This window comes from Malurus melanocephalus, unplaced genomic scaffold (genome assembly GCF_030028575.1).
Source record: "Malurus melanocephalus ecotype Western Australia unplaced genomic scaffold, MMel_1.1 scaffold_17, whole genome shotgun sequence".
NCBI classification, from domain to species: domain Eukaryota; kingdom Metazoa; phylum Chordata; class Aves; order Passeriformes; family Maluridae; genus Malurus; species Malurus melanocephalus.
In genome coordinates, this window is record NW_026623249.1 from 1,083,831 (window position 1) to 1,101,967 (window position 18,137).

General features: G+C 43.4%; 2 protein-coding genes across 2 annotated transcripts; both read left to right on the forward strand.

Moving 5' to 3' along the window:
* Positions 1–3,874: 3,874 nt before the first annotated feature.
* Positions 3,875–5,384, forward strand: SNRPF (small nuclear ribonucleoprotein polypeptide F). Its single transcript, XM_057387154.1, has 4 exons — positions 3,875–4,020; positions 4,163–4,288; positions 4,648–4,712; positions 5,269–5,384. The coding sequence occupies exons 1-4, from the start codon at positions 4,018–4,020 to the stop codon at positions 5,333–5,335; spliced, it is 261 nt and encodes an 86-aa protein (XP_057243137.1). The 5' UTR covers positions 3,875–4,017; the 3' UTR covers positions 5,336–5,384.
* Positions 5,385–9,397: 4,013 nt separating this feature from the next.
* Positions 9,398–18,033, forward strand: AMDHD1 (amidohydrolase domain containing 1). Its single transcript, XM_057387142.1, has 9 exons — positions 9,398–9,582; positions 10,143–10,249; positions 11,545–11,609; positions 12,190–12,467; positions 14,575–14,800; positions 15,809–15,933; positions 16,762–16,855; positions 17,233–17,393; positions 17,765–18,033. Exons 1-9 carry the CDS (start codon positions 9,440–9,442, stop codon positions 17,877–17,879), a joined length of 1,314 nt encoding a protein of 437 aa, XP_057243125.1. The 5' UTR covers positions 9,398–9,439; the 3' UTR covers positions 17,880–18,033.
* Positions 18,034–18,137: the final 104 nt, after the last annotated feature.

The following is an 18,137-nucleotide window of genomic DNA, read 5'->3' on the forward strand; positions in this document are numbered from 1 at the left end:
TAGCATATATCTGCCCCCACCTCCATTCCCAGTCTCACTTCATACTGATGACACTGATGACAATGATGGCAGAAAAAAAGACATGGTGCTGATCTGAAACTGCACATAAATGCTCTACCCAAGCAGAAACCCTTCATTTCTATCTTTCTTCTSCCCTGGGAGTCATTCACAGCATGGTCTCCTGCTTAGTGGGCAAGTCCATCCCAAACAGACTTTTGCATTTTGTTTGTGTTTACTCACATTACTCTTGCCTGCCACTGCCCAGCATGCAGGGCCAATGGCAAATCTCATGGATTTTGTGGTTCCTGTGTCCTTCCCTTCAGCTGTTTCCAAGTGTTAYTCAGCAAGACTGAGCATCTGTTCCGGACCACAGTCTTACACTGAGGTGAAAGTCTATCAGCATGTGGAAAAATGCTGGATCAAACCTGAAACAGGCTAACCAGTTTTGTGCTTCCTAGTATTTGGATCCTGTGTATCCACCCTTTGGATCCTGTGTATCCACCCCTGTGGCACAGTGTGGCTTTGCTCAGGTTGATGAGAATCTCTGAGAGAAATTAGAGCTCCCAGTTCTTCTGAAGTCTGATGTCGCTACCAACTTGTCCCCAGTTACAATACACGGTGAAGGTCTGTGGTAGATGGTTATTGCCTCAYATGGAGATTTGATCAAAGATGGTGCTATGGAAATGACAATCTTTTGCTGTTTTACTGATAGAGATATCTGAAAAAAATGTTTGAAGCAAAACTGTTTTACTCTGGCAAAGCCCCAAAAAGTCAGGACTTTACTCCATGTGGGGGCTGTTGTCAGTGCACACAATACCACTAAAGCAGTTCCCAAGTCACAAGAGCTGATAAATGATACAGATTTTTTGCATATACAAAAAATTTTGTGTTACTTTTTGAAAAAGATTTTTATACATTTCCTACAGACAAATTGTRGGCAAGATCAAATTTTTCATTCCGGTATAATTTCTAATGACAAATCTTCCATTATGCCTATTTCTTTAGGAAAAATAGATTTCATGTCAAGATGTGTTTATGGCAGGCAGAAACAGGTTATTGCAGCGAGTTCCTCTCTCAGCAAACTTGGTTGAATCAGGAAGGAGTTCTGAGCAGCTGAGCTTTCTCTCAGCATTGGTTTTATGGCAACACAGTGCATTGGTGATGTCAGTAAGCATCTGCACTTACACAGATAACACCATCTTACCAGTCCCTCCACCAAAAACGCTGCCGCCCTTGAATGTCCAGCTGCCTAATGTGTTTCCTTAGGAACAGACTGTAGGCTTTTGAGTTAAATTCCCACCCCTGATCTGTAAGAGAAAATCCTATCCATCCACCCAGGAGCTAAGGTTTGGATTAATCTATTACAACAAGTCTTTCCTGATCATTTCCTGTTGAGCAACAKCCTAAATATCCTGACCCAAAGGCAGAAAAGAATTCGAATGATTACTTCCCCTATTACATGGGAAAYACAAAGAGGACAAAAGGTGAGCTTCACCCCTGGGCTGAAAGCCCAAAGATCAGCCTAAGAAGGCTGTCTCTAAATCGGAATGATTCAGTCAACAAGGTAAACAGCAAATTCCTCACAAGGGGGAAAGAAAAACAACAGCTATTTCATTTCCTGATTAACCGAGTTATTCAGTTAACTGCAYCAGATGTAATCACGCATTCTGTACTCCTTCCTACCTTACCACCACAAAAAATTGCTGCAGCTGATGAGATTACTGATGCATGAATTCATGCACCGATTATGAAACCAGAAGTCAAGAACTCTTACTCTCAGACTTCTACACTGAGATTGATGACCCTGGGAAATTATTGTTTTTATAACAACAGGGCATTTACTCACCTGAGGAACAGAGTGTATTAAATGCCGCATGTAAATGCTCCTGTATTTCTTGGTACACAAAAAGTTTTCCCAACATGAGCAGAAGACATTGTGGTCAAAATTGGTTTCACATATAAAAGTAAATAGTGGTATTTACAGACAACATACCAAACCTGTTATATGGCCATTCACAGATATATATGATCATCCTTGTCAGAACAGTGCAAAAATTACTCTCACACTCTGATTTTATTCAAGACACTTGCTCTAAGCTCATTGCATTCTGCCACATTATACATGTTATGTGAAATCACCTATCCTGTACTCCAAATAGCATGAAAAAAATTGCTATATGTACCATTTCCCATTGTGTTCATACTTYCCTTACACAGTCTTAACACAGATTTCCCTACAAAATAGTCTTATAATTTAGTTACTCTTTCAGCTGGCCCATAGTGAGTCCTGCTTCCAGAAAGATAATTAGCATGATTTTGATGTTGTTTCTGCGGCCCATTCACTATACACTAAAAGAACATCACACTTATTTCTACAGTCATGGAAATGTGTATCTGAGTATCTTCACAAGAAGTTTCACCTCAACATGAGGAAGAACTTTATGTTGTAGGTGGCAGAGCTCGAACAGGCTGGCCAGAGTGGTGGTGGAGCAKCTCCCTCTGGAGACATTCCAAACCCACTTGGATGTGCTCCTGTGTCACCTGCTTCAAGTGACCTTGCCTTGGCAGGAGGGTTGACTGGAGGATCGTCAGAGGTCCTTTCCAACCCCAACAAGTCTCYGACTCTGTAACTGCACTTTTGACATACAGTAGCTAACAGGAATTACAATTCCATCTGTTTCACTCCTACATATTCACAGTGCCATTGTTGTAAGGACAGTCTGGATCTGGAGAAGATTGTTTCTGTTGTCAATAGCTTTAAACACGCAGATTTGAGGAGGTGACARTGGTTTTGCTTTCAACACTAGGGCACTAGACTGACCTTTGGAAGGTGAAGTGCGCAATAGCCATAATAGTTATGTTACTGAAAGGTTAAGTTTCCTGAATTTGTGTTTTCCACATTCAGCATCCCACACCGAAGATCAAGGGAATATGCTGTATGTAGCAACAGAAACAGACATTGTGGCATTTGATGAATTTATACATAGAATGGTCGAAGACATCAGTGAGGATGTGACAAATTGGTAAACGGTACAGGTGTTGGTTCAACCTATTTGCCTGTCAAAGGTTAAGAGTTACATTTGGGCAGGTGTTTCACGACACTMTAGAGCCAAGAAAAGTTCTGGCAGCCTCTTTGCCTGGGAGTCAAATGATACTGACAGAAAATTAGCACTTAAATTTCTTATAAACTCTGAGAATTTCTATCCCTTGTGTGTGGAGTCACGAAAATGTGCTGGTCCTCGGATTTATTCTTACAGACGGATGGAGGCCGCCAGGCTTACACCGCCCGCAGGGCGTGCAGGCACCACCAGGAGAGTCTGTCAGAGCGCTCCCGCCCGGTGCCACGGCCACCGCACCGGTCAGGCGCTGCCACCTGGTGGGGACCGGGACGTGCAGAGCCGCAAAGAGCTGAGCGCGGAGTGTGGGGCGGGCACAGCCCGAGGGCCTCGCCGCGCTGCCCCGCTGCTCGCCACACGGGCAGGGGACGCGCAGGGACACGGGCCCGCGCACAGGGCACGCGCACACAGCCCGCGCACAAGGCACGCGCACACAGCCCGGGCACGAGCCCGCGCACAGGGCACGCGCACACAGCCCGGGCACGAGCCCGCGCATAGGGCACGCGCACAGGGCACGCGCACGAGCCCTCGCACAGGGCACGCGCACACTTCGCGGGCACGGGCACGCGCGCAGGGGGTACACGCTCACTCTCCCGGACTGACCCCCGCCGCGCGACCACGGCGCGCCACGCAGCACTAGCGATTGGCTGGGACGGTCCGGGGGCCGGCCGATCCGGCCAATGAGAGGGGCCCGCGGCAGCGGCGAGCCAATGGGCAGCGGCGCCCGGCCCTGGCGCGTCAGGGCGCGCCAGCCTATGGGGAGCGCGGTGCGGGTGAGAGGTCGGAGGTGGGAGAGCGGYGCCCCCGGAACGGGAAGCCGGAGCGGAGCTGTTTTCCTTTGGCTGCCGTTCTCCCGCGGCGCGCACGAGGGGTTCCCGTGTGGGCCTGCGCTTCTCCCGCCATGGTGAGCGGAGGCGGGAGCGCGCGGGAGGGCGGCGGGAGCGGGGCACTGAGAGGGGCGGGAGCCGCGCCGTTACCGGCTCCAGGGGGCCGGGCGAAGGCGGAGCGGGAACCGGGCGGTGCTGACCGTGTGCTTCCCTCGCCAGAGCCTGCCCCTCAACCCCAAGCCGTTCCTGAACGGGCTGACGGGGAAACCGGTGATGGTGAAGCTGAAGTGGGGGATGGAGTACAAGGGCTACCTCGTCTCCGTGGACGGCTACATGAACATGCAGGTGAGGGCCGGGGGGGTCCCCGGTGAGGTGCCTGAGGCGGGAGCGGCGCCGGCCCTCGGCGCTGTGGATGGAGAAGCTATGGATGCGTCATAGGCCAGGTTTGATGGGGCTCTGAGCAGCYTGGTCTAGTGGGAGGTGTCTCTGCCCATGGCAAGCAGCTGGAAAGAGAGGATGCTTAAGGGCCCTTCCCGCCCRGATTGCTATGAGCTGGGATGATCGGCGGTGCCTCTGTGGGAATTCGGGGCCGCTCCTGGTCGCTGTAGCGGAGCTCTGGGCCCAGGGCTGGGGGCAGAACCGTCACGTGCTTTGTGAAGCTGCTTCTATTGCTGTTCTGATTTTTTTCCCATTTTCCTTTCAAGCTTGCAAACACAGAGGAGTATATAGATGGTGCATTGTCTGGACACCTGGGTGAAGTTTTGATAAGGTAATTACGGTATTTACTTATGGTGGAGGAAGGCTCTTCTAAATCTTCTCACCACTTACATTAAAGCTTACACCAGTGGGAGTTGTGTTTCTTGTCTAACTAAGATGCCAAGTTTATGCGAGAGCTGTGAATGCGTTTCTTATACTGAAGTCCCTTCTGAGGAGAAGAAAAATGAATCTTTGAATATATTTGAAGAAGAATTTACTATCTCTTTTTTGGTAACTAAATGCTTCAGATTTACACATTATTGTTTATCTGTGAATCCTTTGGTATTGTATACTAGTGCATTGCAACTGAAAACCTTTTGCATGCTTGGACCATAACTGTTCACCCAAAACAYTTTTTTGTACAGCATTGTCAATCAGTTATTACATTTATGAAGGTGCGCAATTTAATGTACTGCTTGGAAAAGGTGTATAAGGTCAACAGCAACATTATGTTTTATGGAATTTGGCTGTTGCCACGCTACAGTCAAGCAGAAAAATGCTTAAAGCATGTTTTATGTGAGGAAAATTATAAAATTTATAGCTAAGGGACCTCTTGCTTCTGTTTACAGGTGCAATAATGTTTTGTACATCAGAGGTGTGGAAGAAGAGGAAGAAGATGGAGAAATGAGAGAATAGGTGTTTTTTATTTCTGGAAATAAACTTTTCTTTTTTTTTGTTTTTCATACTTATGTAGTAACGTGTTGGGTTTTGTTCTATTGTGTTTTAGGATGGGGAAAGTTAACCCTTTAAAACTTCTTTATTCTTTTTTTGGTGTCTGAAAACAATGCTGGAGGAGCAACGGGTAATTTTTCAATTTAAAGCTGAAAATATGAAAATGAAAAGTGAGTATTTACAAAAATACCAGTTACCTTCCTATCTGGAGTAGGTATGTGTGGAGTGTAGAAGTCCAGGCCTGTTGGCTGGGATCACACATCCTTTCAGAGACGGCTGCACTGAACGGTGCTGGGTGCTTTGGGCTGCATTAGGACATAAYGCTGGTCATGTGAAGTGGGGGAAGGATCCCAGCCTGTCAGGCTGGGTCTTGGAGAAATACTTCTCTGTTTCTTGTGTTGGAAGTCATTCCTGTAGCTATCCACATGTCCCTTAAATATTTCCAAATGTAAGTTTCTGTAAAGAGTGAAAAAATCATATTGGATGTACTTGCAAAGTGTTTAATTGCTTAAACCAGACCCTTCTTTTTGGCAGCTCGGAGGCTTCTTGACTCTGCTGAAGTACCTTGCAGTTCCACTGGGAAAGGGAAAAGAGCTATTTAAGCTAAAATCAGTACTATCACAAGGATAAATGAGTAYTTTAAAATTGGCAATGAGCTTAGGAAACCTCAGAACAACCAGATGTGTTTTTAGAGCACTTCTGGTGGCAGGAATGAGAGGCAAAAAAGCATCTCATCTGATCTGCAATGCAGTGCATCTTGTTAATGACTTCATGATGCAGAATAGCACCACCCTTCCCATGGTGGTGTCTGTATTGGAGGAGGAAAGACTGTGGCTGTTGCCTCAGTATCTAAATTAATTCCTTGTCTGAATGGGCTGGCACTGACCTGAAAGATCTCTTCCACATGAGGAGGAAGTGGGGCCAGAGGTGAGTTGTTCAGGTATTTTTCTGAGCACTGGATCAGCAGGTATTGCTATCACTATGAAAACTTGCCAAGCTTCAGCTTCTCAGAGTAACTGGGAAGAAGAATTGCACACTTCTGTGTGCGTAGGGGATGTGACTGTTCCTCAGCTAAACATACCTGACATACCTGTGGGCGTATCTGGAAGGATGTCTGAAGTTATGCTGTCCAACCATAACACTAAATTCCTTTCATGAGGCTAGAAAAAAAAAAGGTTCTTCCTTTCACAGAGACCTGAGGTTCTATAGTTTATAGCACTTCCTCTGATTCCCTTCCTGCAGAGTGAGAATTTGTCAGTGTAGAACACTGGTGGTTGTTGGTGAAATGCTAATAATTTTTTTGCTAGGAAAAATCTTCACACAAGGAAGGTCCTGTAGCAGTTTAAAATGAGTAGAAACCTCTCTTAAATCTGTCACCAYGAAAGAAGTAAAGGAGCATTTTGTGCTTATGATTTTACATGTTAAATTTAAGGTATATGAAGTAACTAAAAAGAATACTTTCATATGATTAAGTTGTTCAAATTGTTCATGGGATAAAAGAAATTGGAGACAAAGTAGCAGGGCACTCCATTAGGAATAGATTTTGCCTTGCAAAAAAACTTACTTAATAAGGTAAAATGGTAGTCAGAAAGCCTAGAAAGGGTAAGGCATGACACATACCACATGTAGTTTTGAACTTACTTTGATGTGTTACTCATTTGAGTATAGGTTGCTTGCTGTTTATTTTTTACTTGGAAACTTTCCTGTTCCTAGAATATGTAAAAAAGAGTACATAACCTACCTGAGAAGACACTAAATCCTTATTGTCGCTGAGAGACAAAACACTGCAAACTCCAGTTCTGTATTGTGCAGCTCATGGACTGCAAAGAATGACAAGCTTTGGCTCTAAGCCCAGGTGCTGGAATTGTACCAGTTTTTACATCTGGAGGTGCCCACATCCCACTCCTGACAGAGCACAGGTGCACACAAACTCTCTCTTTTCCTTAGTGGCCTTTTTGGTGAAAAAGAAACCATAGGATGGCAAGGTTGCACTGTGCTCAGGGAGAACCGAATTGTGGTGTTCCCCAAAAAGGTCTCCCYGTCCCCAGGCCACTGTGGAATTTGCCAAAAACAGATCTGGGAACAGGATCCAGAAAGGTCATCTGAGCAAATGCACTGTTTTGAAGGTTTGTTTGAGAGATGCGAGGTTCTACATACAAAAAAAAARTGCAGAATTCACTTTCACTTTTGCAAAACTTATTTATAAACGTGATGTTAAGACCAGTCTGATAGGAGGGAAGCCGAAGGTACATAACAAATGTTGCAATTTAGTTTGGATCTATTCCACATTTGCAAGTCAGTTTCATCCATGTGATGCAATTCTTGTGCTTGATCCTGAGGGTTTAGTGACCTCTGCTGCTTTTGTAAACAGGGAAGTAGCATTCGGTAAATTTTGCTAGTAATTAACTTGTGTCAAGGCATGCACTGTGTCTCCTTTCAGGACATAGCACCATGCTATGTGTATTATTAGAAAGGACTATTTAGAAGGTGGAAAAAACTAACATACGAATTTAAGGAAAACTTAGCCAGTATTTGATCTGAGACTCATCTCTTAACTTTGGGCCTTTTGTGTTTAATTACATGTTGTTTACACTAATAGGCATGCTAATGCCTATGGCAGTGTATTTGAAAAGGAGTCCCTGAGGAATCAATCATATTCTCACATAAAGCACCAGCCAGAAGAGATGAGATCTTTTAAATCAATAAACTGATACTCAACATTTTTATCTTTACTGAAAATTTTTTTCATTTTTATTGAAAATACCACATTTTAAAGTTCTTTTCAAAAAGCACTTTCACTGGAATATTAAGGTTGTTTTAAAGCTCTAAGCTAAAGAAATTTAAGTAGGGTTCCTCTAGTGCCTTACAGTCCTCTGTTTACATTCAGTGAATTCTGCCAACATTTAAAAATTATAATCCAGTATTTAGAATCTACTTTTTGAATGAAGCTCTAGAATTTCCTGAGGATGCAACCTAGAAACCATTCCTGCACTTACCWTTCTGGGCAGTATTGTTATAAATAGATCAGGCATAGCATGTTATAAACCTGACTGCATGGAATAAGACAGGTTATGGTGCAATATTGACAGTGGAGCAGCATCACGAGATAACACCCAACACTATTGTAGTTTTACTGACTTTTAAGGTTTGATGTTAAATACAAAATACTGGGCTTTAGATGCAAATCTTGCCTCATTTGCAAACGACTTTACCAGAAAGGCTCATTTAAAGAGCCAAAATATCAAACTATTTCTGCCGTACAGGAATATGTGTGTGCACACAGATGTATTACTACCATTAAAAATCGATTCTCTTTCTAAAAGAAAAGGGGTCTAAAGAAGATTGCCACCCCCGGAAAAGTGTTAGAGGGAACCGCTTGTTTAGAAAGACACACTCCATTTTCCAGTCGGGAATTACAGGAGTCCTACAGCCGCTATGAATAYGTGAAGAGAAGCACAAGAAGTCCATATTGGGAGTAAATATTGGCTCCCTGATTCTCCCATCCCTCATTCTGTAGGGGGCAGCAGAATCGCACAAGCCTCCCGTTATTGGATAAATTAGTGTCTGCCTGGATAAATGAATGTCTGCTTGAACATCTGGCGCGGTGGGAGCCCTTATGATCCCTCGGGTTGCTGGGATGCGGCCTAAGGTCGTGAGTGATGGCAAAGTGATGGATGCTGGAGAGGCGATGGACACCGAGGAGGGCGCACGTGGGCGAACAAATGCTCTCCAATTAGAGGCTCTTATTGTCCTGGCAAAGGGAAATCTCCAGGTGGTGTTGTGAGGACCGAGAGCTCCGGGAAGCCCTGCGGGAAAACGGTGCTTCGAAGCTGTTCATGACCCAGCACGATGTACGGATGCCGTCCCGTTAACCTGGACGGAATCGAGCACAGCATCCCTCGCCCGGAGTGGGCTGCAGCACAGGACGGAACGAGCCGGGCAGGGCCAAGGCCGGTGCGCGGCCGGGGTCGGGCGAGGCGGGGCAGGGCGGGGGGCAGGAGGGGCGCTCGGCCGCRCCGCCCCGGGGGACTTTGAGCCGGGCGGCCCCGACACTCGGTGTCCGCGACCATGGCGGGCCGGCAGCGGTACCGGCTGCTGCTGGAGAACGCGCAGCAGCTGGTGCTGGTGTGCGGCCGGCGGGAGCTGTACCTGCGGCGGGACGGCGCTGCCAGCCTGGCCGTGCTGCAGGGCGCCAGCCTGGTCGTGGGGCTGTGAGTGCGGGGCCGGGCGGGGCGGGAGGGGACCCGGCTTCGGCCCGCCTGGTGCCGCAGACCCTGCGGTCGGTGCGGAGGAGCTCCGTGCAAGGCAGGAAGGGATCCCCCAAGCGCAGTCCGGGGTTCCCTGTACCACCCGCAAACTCCACGGGGAGAACATTGCTGTTGAACCAAAGATCAGCCCCAAAGAGGTCGATCCCTGTGGCTTCCCAGGGCACGGGGCATGATCCAGGGGCAGGCAATGACAGTTTGATTCCCTTGAGGGACAGAGTGCCCTGCAGATCGATATCTGCTGGAGCAATGTCGTATGCTCTCTGATCCACAGGAGGAAAACAGGCGGCCAGAGGGATCTAAGCAGAGGACATGACAGGCGTTACAGCAAAACAGCTTGAAATGCAGGGCATTACCCCAGTGTTTTCTGTGCATCTATAAAATGAGCAAACCACCTCCACGTGGGCATCTTCAGTCCTGCTGAAGATCCTGACCTTTTTGGTGCAGGATCACTTGACTTTTGAACAGGCTCGCACATGTTCTTTTTTCACTTCTGTGTTTTGCAGGGATGGCTGTATCAAAGCTGTGGGCCAGGCAGATGTTATTCGCAATCAGTTTTCACAAGCAACATTTGAAAGGATAATTGACTGCTCTGGGAAGTGCGTGTTACCAGGTAGGTAACACGTGTGTGTTACCAGGTAGTAATGATACAAAGGAGGAGCGCGGCCAGCAGGCTGAGGGAGGTGATCCTGTCATTCCACTCAGCCCTAGTGAGGCCACATCTGGAGTGCTGTGTTCAGTTTTGGGCTCCATAGGACAAGAGAGATGTGGAGCTCCTGGAGTGGCTCCAGTTTAGGGCTACAAAGATGATGAAGGATTTGGAGCATCTTTCYTACAAGAAGAGACTGAGAGAGTAAGATCTGTTCAGCCTTAAGATGAGACAGCTGAAAGGGAACCTTATTAATGTTTGTACCTGTCTGAAGGGAAGGTGCCAAGAAGATGAAGCCAGGCTCTTSTAAGTGGTGCCAAGCAACAGGACAAGAGGCAGTGGGCAGAAACTGATGCACAGSAAGTTCCACCTAACACGGGGAAGAACTTCACTGTACACTGACCAGGCACTGTACACAACAAATTGCCCAGAGAGGCAGTGAAGTCTTCCTCACTGGAAATACTCAAGGGTTCTTTGGCCGTCATGGTGGAGCTCTGTCTCCTCTTTTCCTTTTGATCTGTTCCTCTGTATCACAGATCAAAACAGTAATGTAGCTGGCCCACAGAGTGGAGTGACTCTTCAAATTCACTGCTTTTTCCTTTACTCTCTCAGCCCATCACATGTTCAGCCATGGAGCTCAGTCTGCCCATCCTGCTCACACATATTTGGAGGCAAAAGGGATTTTAACTTCTGTATTCTGCAACTTCACCTGATAAAAAACTCTCAAAAGATGAGCAAGTCTATTGCATGTGAAACTGTTCAAGTGGTATTAGCATGTGAGCTGTCAGGCCTTTGTTTCTCTTACAGTGGCCTTGCCCTTCAGCAGTTTCAGAGCTTGTAGAAAAGGCTCCCGCTGTAGCAAGAGTTGCTAGAGGAAGTCTGCTGTGCTAAGCCCAGCCTAAGCAGTTTGCTTTTCTTAAAGAGCACAGGYTTAAAGTCTAATGAGCTTTTACAAAGTTTGTTATTTGTCCTTTCTTCTGCAGTCTGGAAACATTATCAAAATAATATGAAAAACTCAACATCTGATGCATTTACCTGGAGGCATTTTGCGTAAGGTGTCAGACATTAAAAAACCCAAAGAACATTAATAGCTACCAAAGAAAATCCTAGATATTTGGCTGRTTGGATTTTTATTTTTCTCTAATCAATTGAAACTTTTAGGGGAGCTTCTGCTAGCTATTTAATTTGCTTGCTTGTTCATAATCTTTGCTCTTACACAGTGAAGTAACTCAAGTGTACATTTACTTTGTTTTCTTTAGGCCTCATAGATGCACATACACATCCAGTGTGGGCTGGTGATAGGGTTCATGAGTTTGCAATGAAGGTAACAGCATAAAATTACAGAGCACCTTTCTTTTTTTTTTTTTAATATATAAGTATTTCTACTTCTAGTGACTATCATATTTCTTTTATAGAAAAACAAATAATTTTTGTCAAATAATCTACCTCAGGCAGGAGGGGTGATTTCTGCATACTGGTAGGCTAAGAAAGGCGTGTATCTGCATCCTTTGCAGCCAGCCTTGATAATTTTTGCATTAATTGAAGCAATATAAGCCATCTGTTACCATCTAAATCTTGATTTTTTTCTCCGTTTTTCTTTTACACATAAATGAATTTTGGGCTAAAGGTCTGTCTTCCCCTTGGACTCAGGGGAAAGCAAATCTTCCGGGTAATTCTCTTTATGGCACTTCTTTCATCATTTCTTCACTTGAGTGGCCAGGAGAGAGAAGAAAAGGGGGAGGGAGGAAGAATTAATGGGGATTTTCTTTTTCCTCTCCTTGTCTCTCTCACTGCAAAGAGACCTCAAGGCACTTTCCAGTATCTCTTGGATGGAAAATACACATAGTTCATAGCTAATTGTGGGGGGTGGTGGTGTTTTTTGTTTTCTTTTTTTTWAACCCAAGCTGGCAGGTGCATCCTATATGGAGATCCACCAGGCTGGGGGAGGAATACATTTCACTGTGGAGCACACTCGGAAGGCCACGGAAGATGAGCTGTTCAACACTTTGCAGCACCGCCTGGAACGCATGCTCAGAGCAGGATCCACGCTGGTGGAGTGCAAGAGTGGATATGGCTTAAACTTAGAAACCGAGCTCAAAATGCTCAGGGTGATCGAGCGCTCTAGGAAATCCATGGATATTGGCATTTCTTCCACATACTGCGGAGCTCATGCTGTCCCCAAGTAATGTGACTCGACTTTTCTTTCCCTTGTTAAGTATTGCTGCTGTGCCTTGAAAATTGGCTGCATTGAAATTGAAATTTGCATTGAAAATTCATTTTCAGAAAGGTTTCTTCTGCCTCATTCCTAAAATACAGGAGACTTGAAAAACAACAGCCAGTATTTATAGGAAGCTCTCCTAAATTTTATTTAGAAGGAAGGCAGGGGAACCTTATTTAATGACTCCTAAATGCTAGYATAGGCTTAGCACAGAACCCCTGCTTCCAGCTGATGCTCCCACTGAACATAATATGGATTAGAGGGTTTCCTGTGCAGGAAGTTCTTCTGCTTGCATTTGCTGCTATCCTTCAAGCTCAGTCTCGGCGTTAAGAGTTTATTTTGTCCAGCTAACAAGAAAAAAATACCATATTTAGTTCTTTTATACCTTCATAAACAAAGTTTGATTATGCTTCCATGCAATGAAGACTTGCATACATCTTATAGCTATGAAATGAGTAGATTAAACTAAATGGCTCAAGCAGACATATCATAAAAATCCTTTCTCACTTCGATTTTTTTTTTTTTTTGCTATGATGAAAAAAAGTCTTTATGTTACCAGATTTTGGTGTATGAAGGAATTAATGAGGAGTTTTAGCTATGTATTTTGACACACTAAGTRCTAGGCTGCTGCAAGACAAGACATGTGAGATGAAGGCAGGCTTGTTATGTGGCAATATTARAGAGATGTTCATTAAAAGGAAAAAAGCATACTCCAAAGAAAAATCCTCCCTCTCTTGACATTCAAGAAAACATGACCCAGAAAATACTGTTTGCAATCTAATTCTTGTGGTTTTGGAGCAGGATGGGAAATTATCTTCTGTCAATTTAACTATGGAAAACAAATCCTGTATCATTTTCAGTAACAGAAGGTGGTTAAGAATCACACTCACTGGGGAATGTCTGATTTTAAAWAATTATTATTATTTTGTTTGGCAAGTGTTTATTTGGCACTGTTCAACTTTAGCAAGAAATTTTCAAAGTGCTTTGAGCAGAAGTCTTCTGCATTAAAACAACAGCGGTTTTGTTTTGCATTTGGGGTATTATATCCCTCAAAAAGTGAAACCAATACTCAGTGCTTCCCTCTGTTTTGTCTTTGCTCTGGCCCTTATCTTTCAGCCCAAATTCCTCCAAAGGCTGCTGAGTAGAATGCGAAAAAGGAAAAGCCTTGGCATGGTCAAAGTCTCAGCAACCCCAGTGCCTGTTTCAGTGAGAAGTGAATGAAAGAAGGGTTCTTCTTTATAACCTTGTTTATAAATTCAAGCAGAATTTGGCTTCTTGAATTTATTGCCACTGCATGACTCCCAACTCAGCCATGTGTGGCACTCCATAATGCTAGTGTCTGCATGCCTCACTGTGCCTGAAATGAGTGTTGAGATGGCTCAGCCATTTAGCTGCTGTACATCCCTTATCTTTAGATATTAAAACTGGCGAAAAGCTAACTCGCCTGCATGGTTTGGGATTATTTGCTCTTTCAAAGGCATTTATTGATCTCTTCTGGCTATCTTTATGTAATAGAGCATTAATAAATGATTCTGACTTTGGCAAATCAAACCTTGGGAATCCCTTCTGATTAGAAATAGTTATCTGTCCATCACTCTGAACGATATAAAAGGAGGAGAGGTAAATTAAAAATAATCACTTATACTGCACATCCCCTTTGAGCTTTGATATTTGCATAAAAATACAGCATGGATGTCATTTAATGTATTTAAATAGTAATTTATATATTTTAAGTAGTTATATTTTAGAATATAGTATAAGGGAGTTGGAATATGTGAATAGGAAAGCAGAAGAATTTGTTTTAAACTATCCCGTATCTTTGTTAGCATCCAAGATGCCAACCTTATTAAAATATTCAGTAATACAGTCTAATATTCTTTGAATGGAAAGTAATTCATGCTGGAGAGYACATGAATTACAGTGGGGTTTAACTTTTTAATCTGAAGATTTTTTGAGTGATTCTTATTTGCATRATTTCCTAAGTAATGCAATAATTGCATGTATGGCTTGAATGTGTGCCAGACTCCAAGGATGTTGCTCATACGGCTCTGTAACATTTTCTTTTCATTAGAGGGAAAACGGCTGCTGAAGCCACAGATGACATTATCAATAACCACCTTCCTAAACTGAAAGAACTCAAACTAAGTGGTGAAATACATGTTAACAATATAGATGTGTTCTGTGAGAAGGGAGTCTTTGATCTGGAGTCTACAAGGAGAATACTTCAAGCTGGAAAAGATATAGGGTTACAGATTAACTTCCATGGTGATGAACTCCATCCTATGAAATCTGCTGAGGTATGTCTTTCTTAGCATTCAGTTAAGCCACTTTTGCTCTTGTGAGAGCCCAGTCTGTGGAAGAATTGCAGTTTTCAAATCTGAGGTTGTCTTTTCTAACATTTTATGAAACAGGCCATTCATAGGCATCTATTTTTGTCAGATGATAGGAAGAGCAGTCCTTGTGCAGCTTTGGAGTTAAGGACATGGGAGGAAGCCTTGACCTCTGGGACTAATGTGCACTGGCTAACCAAACATTGACTTTGCTTATCTTCCACATGGGATGCAGATCGGGAAGGTGGATATCCATGAACCCAAGAATGACAAAAACATGGTTTCTGTGCAACTTGAAAAATAATTCTTGTTAAATGTTCTGTTAGAAGCAGCAAGTCAAATTGCAGTAAGCATACTCGGTGGTCTCATTACTCTGATATCAGTATATCTGAGCACACTCAGAGAGATGGCTTAGTCAAGATATATATATCAAGATAAATATATTGATAGAGAAGGTCACTTTGAGACCAGGTTTCACCATCATTTAAAGATTGCTTCCTCTATGTGGGGTCTGCTCAAGTTATTTGCTGCTGTATTTAAAAAAAAMCCACCAAACCCAACGAAACAAAACCAAACCAAAAACTTGGTTGATCATAAAAGCCTTTTTGGCTTCCCCAAAMGGGAATTGAAAGCAGCATTCAGTTTTGTGAACTATTTTCTTATGGATTCTTTATGAAAAGGAGTTGATAATGTTTTCATCCATGGCTCTCACATAGTTTGTGTGTTAGGCTGTTAAAAACACTACTGAAGGTGTGCTTCTGCTCTCCAAKAGGATAAAGTGATCAATCTTTCCTGCAGTAAATTAACGAATATTTTGTCTCTGTATTCTGATTGTTCTTTCAAGCATTCTTTACTATTTCTCTTCTGGTAAATTCTGCAAACTAGTAGTGAATTGTCTCCTCCAGTTGTTTGGAAACAACTTTTTAAACTGAATTAATTGAGAACAATGAGTAATTTGCATGAAAATTCACTTAGCTTGGAGCTGAACTAGGAGCCCTGGCTATCAGCCACCTGGAGGAAGTCAGTGATGAAGGTATTGTGGCCATGGCAAGAGCTGAGTGTGCTGCTGTCCTGTTACCAACAACAGCCTACATGCTGAGGTAAGGCCACCACATTGAAGGGAAACTTTTGTAATTGCAAATCCATGTGTGTAGCTTTAGGGTCTTTTGATGTAAAAGCATAAGCATGTATCTATGCCTTAAGGATCAGTCTGGGTCAGTGAAGACAATCACATGTACCGAGGACCGAATGAGCTTCCTTAGGTCTTATTTCTGCTGGAAGTCCTCAAAAATCTGTGAGATTACCAAGTCTCACAGTAGATTTGGAGTGGCTTTACAGCAGCTATGGCTTAAACTTCCTAGAGAGTGCATTTCCTATTGTCCACCCCTGAAAGTACTTACACAGATTAAACCAGGGGCTGGGAAATTTTAAAATGGCTATTCCAGATATTGAAGTTATTGAAAACATCTTTTGCATTATAATTGCGAAATGAAAAGATCTTTAATGTATGTGGATTAAACTCACAGACTCAATAATCAGGAAGGGCCTATTGTGTTGCTTGTGCCRCTGCTCATATTTGGGACCCTGTCTTTGAAGCTGTAAAATTAGGGTTTTTGAGAAATGAAGGTTTTYATCTTGTAAATTAAGTGGCTGGATAAATACCAGAATTTCAGTGGCCTGGAGCCTGATGGTTGATACTGGTTGCTGCCACATGCTGTTACTGCAAAGGCAGAGGATCACATTTCCCATTTATATTGTCTGTAGGGTGACAGGTAGGCATGCAAGAGGAGAATTTGGGCTTTCATCTCCAAAAGGATCAGTGTAACTGACTGCATGAATGTACCCAAACCAAGAGATGACTTTTGCCCTTGCAAATCATTGCATKATAGCTAAGTAAATTGTATTGATAAGTTTCTTTTTCCCACTAGACTGAAGCAACCTCAAGCTAGAAAAATGCTGGAAGAAGGTGTTATAGTTGCTCTTGGCAGTGACTTTAATCCAAATGCATACTGTTTTTCAATGGTAAGATAGTCCTAATACTCATAACCCCACAAAATGATGACATTTCTTGCTAGTACAACTTGTGTATAGACCTTGCACACTTAAAACAGCCTTGATATGCACAAGGAGAGCTGTATGCTMCACAAACAGAGCTGCCTGCTCTTGTTGGTGTTTATTGGTGGTTTTCCCCAGAAATTCTGGAAAGCAGAATGAGTTCCTGAGAGGTCTATTCAAAATGCCCTCAAACTGATAATTTTAGAGTTCTTAGTTTGGAGTTGGCAAGATTTATGTTGCGCAGAACAACTTGTTTGGTTGTTGTGAGGAAGAAAGAGTGCTTAGGGATTTGAAGCATGAACAGCTTTGCGTTCCTGGTAACTCCCATTTTCGTTGCCTACTAGCCCATGGTGATGCATTTGGCCTGTGTAAACATGAAGATGTCGATGAATGAAGCACTGGCAGCTGCCACCATTAATGCAGCTTATGCTCTGGGCAAATCAGACACACATGGCTCCTTGGAGGTCGGCAAGCAGGGGGATGTCCTTATCATCAATTCATCAAGGTTTGTTCTTCCACCGGCATTTGCTTTAATATTAGTTATCTTCACTGAATAAAGGGATGCTGTTTCAGCATTTCAGACTCACTTTCATTTTCATTATTTACTGCAGTGGAAAATAAAGCCTAAGACTTTGGGGGCTGTTATTACAAATAATCGATGCCTAATTACAAATTATTTAAAGATGAAATTTGTTTATTTTGTGGAATAAATTCTCTGCTGATAGATTCACTGTATTCATGCAGCAAGAGACAACAAGTAGACAGGGAGTGGTGTTTTCCCATTTTCAAACAAATCTTATAAAATTGCCAGGAATGCTGGGCATGTGACCTGGTCTTATGCAAGTTTATATACTCTTAAACTTCTTGTCTTTTTAGGTGGGAGCACTTGATTTACCAGTTTGGTGGACATGAAACATTGATCAGCTACGTTATAGTTAAAGGAAAAGTTGTCTATCAAAATGAGAGGTGTGAGACAATGAGCAGTTACTGAGAGAAGACAGTAATTTAGTAAGCTACTGAAATCAAATTAGCATGGAGTGTTTCAAAGCAACAGACAAATCAGATTTGTATTCACCGGTAAATTGTTTGCCTTTTCGCCTTACTCTTATTCAAATAAACCTTACCAAGCATTACCCATTTGGTGCACATTCATGTCCATTGTTTTTCTTTCCAGCACAATTAAAAATTTTCTAATTGCATCCATCTTAAATAAGACAGTTTCCAAAAATGTTTTCCTATACAATTAATC

Bases quoted from the DNA above. Each gene is read 5' to 3' on its own strand.
- SNRPF (XM_057387154.1), top strand. The intron at 4,289-4,647 runs GTGAGGGCCGGG...TTTCCTTTCAAG, and splicing joins ACGGCTACATGAACATGCAG to CTTGCAAACACAGAGGAGTA. The intron at 4,713-5,268 runs GTAATTACGGTA...TTCTGTTTACAG, and splicing joins CTGGGTGAAGTTTTGATAAG to GTGCAATAATGTTTTGTACA.
- AMDHD1 (XM_057387142.1), top strand. From the start codon at position 9,440: ATGGCGGGCCGGCAGCGGTACCGGCTGCTGCTGGAGAACGCGCAGCAG. The intron at 9,583-10,142 runs GTGAGTGCGGGG...TGTGTTTTGCAG, and splicing joins GCCAGCCTGGTCGTGGGGCT to GGATGGCTGTATCAAAGCTG. The intron at 12,468-14,574 runs GTAATGTGACTC...TCTTTTCATTAG, and splicing joins GGAGCTCATGCTGTCCCCAA to AGGGAAAACGGCTGCTGAAG.